The sequence below is a fragment of the Phytophthora parasitica genome (assembly GCF_000247585.1).
Source record: "Phytophthora parasitica INRA-310 unplaced genomic scaffold supercont2.3, whole genome shotgun sequence".
In the NCBI taxonomy this organism is placed as follows: domain Eukaryota; phylum Oomycota; class Peronosporomycetes; order Peronosporales; family Peronosporaceae; genus Phytophthora; species Phytophthora nicotianae.
In genome coordinates, this window is record NW_008648989.1 from 1,087,109 (window position 1) to 1,089,654 (window position 2,546).

At 45.8% G+C, this 2,546-nt stretch overlaps 2 protein-coding genes across 3 annotated transcripts; one reads left to right on the top strand and one right to left on the bottom strand.

Moving 5' to 3' along the window:
* Positions 1 to 303: 303 nt before the first annotated feature.
* On the top strand, positions 304 to 492 carry PPTG_01500 (hypothetical protein; the record flags this gene model as incomplete). The annotated part of the gene is made up of 1 exon (XM_008894828.1): positions 304 to 492. One exon carries the CDS (start codon positions 304 to 306, stop codon positions 490 to 492), a length of 189 nt encoding a protein of 62 aa, XP_008893076.1.
* A 334-nt stretch (positions 493 to 826) lies between these two features.
* PPTG_01501 lies at positions 827 to 1,899 on the bottom strand. 2 transcript variants are annotated; one of them, XM_008894830.1, is made up of 2 exons: positions 1,556 to 1,899; positions 827 to 1,472 (listed from the first exon to the last, which is right to left on the bottom strand). In XM_008894830.1, the coding sequence occupies exon 2, from the start codon at positions 1,456 to 1,458 to the stop codon at positions 1,180 to 1,182; it is 279 nt and encodes a 92-aa protein (XP_008893078.1). In that variant the 5' UTR covers positions 1,459 to 1,472; positions 1,556 to 1,899; the 3' UTR covers positions 827 to 1,179. The 2 variants fall into 2 exon arrangements, with proteins under 2 accessions (XP_008893078.1, XP_008893077.1); XM_008894829.1 differs by having other exon boundaries at positions 827 to 1,558.
* Positions 1,900 to 2,546: the final 647 nt, after the last annotated feature.

Below are 2,546 nucleotides of genomic sequence, written 5' to 3' on the forward strand. Positions count from 1 at the left end.
TCCGTTCGAAGAGAAGGTTGCTTGTCTACTTTTTTTCTTGGGTTCTCAGGGTGGATACCGAGAAACTACTGCTGCCTTCGCTATTTTGATATCATGGGCAATCGATGTAATTGCTGTCTTTCTACGTGTATTACGGCAATCGGTGCACAAGTTTATCCGTTTTCCTCGGTGCATCGAAAGCTGGGCTCAAGTGCAAGAATCATTTCAAGCAAAGAGGGGATACCAGGTGTAGTTGGAGCGATAGACGGCTCGTTAGTGGAGATTAACAGGTCGGTCGACTTCGAAGGTTACTACTGTAGGAAGATGTTCCCAGCGTTGAACGTGCAGGCCGTTGTGGACCACCGTATGCGCTTTACTAGCGTGAAGATTCGGCCAGGTTTATGGTCAGACCAGAAGATATGGCGTGCTGCTGCGTTGGGATCTACGTACGACAAGTATTTACCCACTGGAACTCCTTCCTTGGTGACGCTGGGTACGCTCTCAGTCCAGTAATTATGACATATTATGTGGAGAAAGATGGCGCTGGTCTGGCACGCAAGCAGCTTCGCTACAATTATCTGCATTCACGGAGAAGAATGGTGGTAGAACGTGCCTTCGGACTTTGGGAGGGCCGATTTAGAATTGTCAATTGCTGTCTGAACACGCGGAGTGTTGAAAAGACATCATAGCTGCAACAATGGTACTGCACAATATATTGCTGGACACCAAGGATGACACAGTCTTCGAAGAAGAAGGGAGACATACGACGATGAAACGGCGAGTTCGAACGTGTTGGATACGACTGCTTGTTTTTAAGATCAGTTGCAACAAGCAAGCGCGATTCAATTCTGGATTTCACTGAATCATTTGATTCTGTGTAGCTTGCTAGCTTCGTATTTCCGACAAATTAACTCTAGTAGCTATTGTCTGTTGCTAGTACTCGTGATGAATAAACTGCAGCAGCTCTCGAAAAAAAAAGGTTTCGTTTTGCACTCTGAGCTGTTCATTCAAAGTTTGCAAGCTGCTCGGATTGGGTATTAGCGCGGTCACTCTGCTCCTGTAGCGCGTTTGTCTGTTTTTCCTACAGCTGCAGTAAGCCCTTCACTACCATCGTCTCGCACTTGGGCTAGCCCTTTTGCAAGTGCTTCCATCCCCTCACTAAATCCTTTGGCAACGGCACCTAACCCGGCCTCAACGCATTCACCTTGGCTGCGATTCAAGCGCTTGGTAGAGGGACCCGCGCGCAATTCCGATACGAGAATTCGTCTTGAACTGGAATCGGGGGACGAGGGCAGTGATGTTGCTCTGCTGGCTTCTCATGCAGCTGCAATAGTGTCCATGTCCTCGGTGCTGAGATGAGGACTGTTGTTCATGCCCGTCGCATCGCCCCAGTAGACTTCCATAATGCAAAAATGATTGGAACGACGGACAGGGCCTCCATTGCCTGTTTGTCCTTCCTCTTCCCGAGCTGAAGCCCATTTCTGCTTCATGTTCTTCACCATGATGAAACCCACAAAGCATACATATCGTCAGTTAGGTTAGCAAGTATGTCATTTGACACTAAGCTTCCGGTTACCTTGGCTTGATAATGCTGATCGGTAAACACTTTGTGGCGATTAACGGAGAGCGTAGACGCCAGGACGGACCAGGCGTACTTGATCCTCTTCGTGTCCTTCGTGTTTTTGAACGAAGCCTGAAAAACTCTTCGACGTCGTCGTCGCTCCACGTGGCGTTTGGCCGCGAGCAGCTGTGATTCTTGTTGCTGCTTCTCGAACTAAGGAGACTCCAGCTCCTATCACATCTGACCTCGTATTTGCCCCCCCCCCCCCATCGACGCTGCTTAATCCAGTATCAACTTCTACCACCAATGTCATGGTACTCAGCTATCAAACGCTAGTTTCTGAGCGATGGTTTTTTTTTGTAGAATGACTTCGAGTCGATGTTCGAAGTCCGAGGCAAACCGACCACCTCAGCTTAGGGTTAGGCTTTACAAGACGATCTGAACCGAGCTGATCCTTTCCCGACCACGCCCTAAGTTGTGTATATGCAGTGTGTCGTGATGTGATCTGAGAGTTGTTCGCGCTACAGGCAACATTTTTGGAACGAATTAATCTGTGTGAGGCTGTCCATACAGCTCTTCTCCCAGAAAAATATTTTTCTCGATGGGCCTCCTGAAAAAAATGCAGTTGCTGTATTTTTTTCTTAGAATTCCAGCATTCAGCAATATATTTCCGCAAAAATCAATAATAGTACATTTTGAAAATATTAAAAAGGAATATTGTTTTCAAAACTATTTTTTTAAAATAAATTGCCTCATTGGAAAGATAAAGAATAGTATTTTAATACGCCGGAGAAAATTGAAATAAGCGAAGTAATTTGGGTTCATTATCTTTTCAAATGTGGCAATATAATCATTCAAAATTGCCTTGGAGAATCAAAGAAGCTTTTCGTCGAAATACTATTAATATCAAAGGTGATATCTCTTTATAGTAATTTACCCATAAATATTTTTTTCGCGATTGCATGTCCAAGGTGCGAAAGTGCGCGGTCGAGAGCCGCCGCGCGCA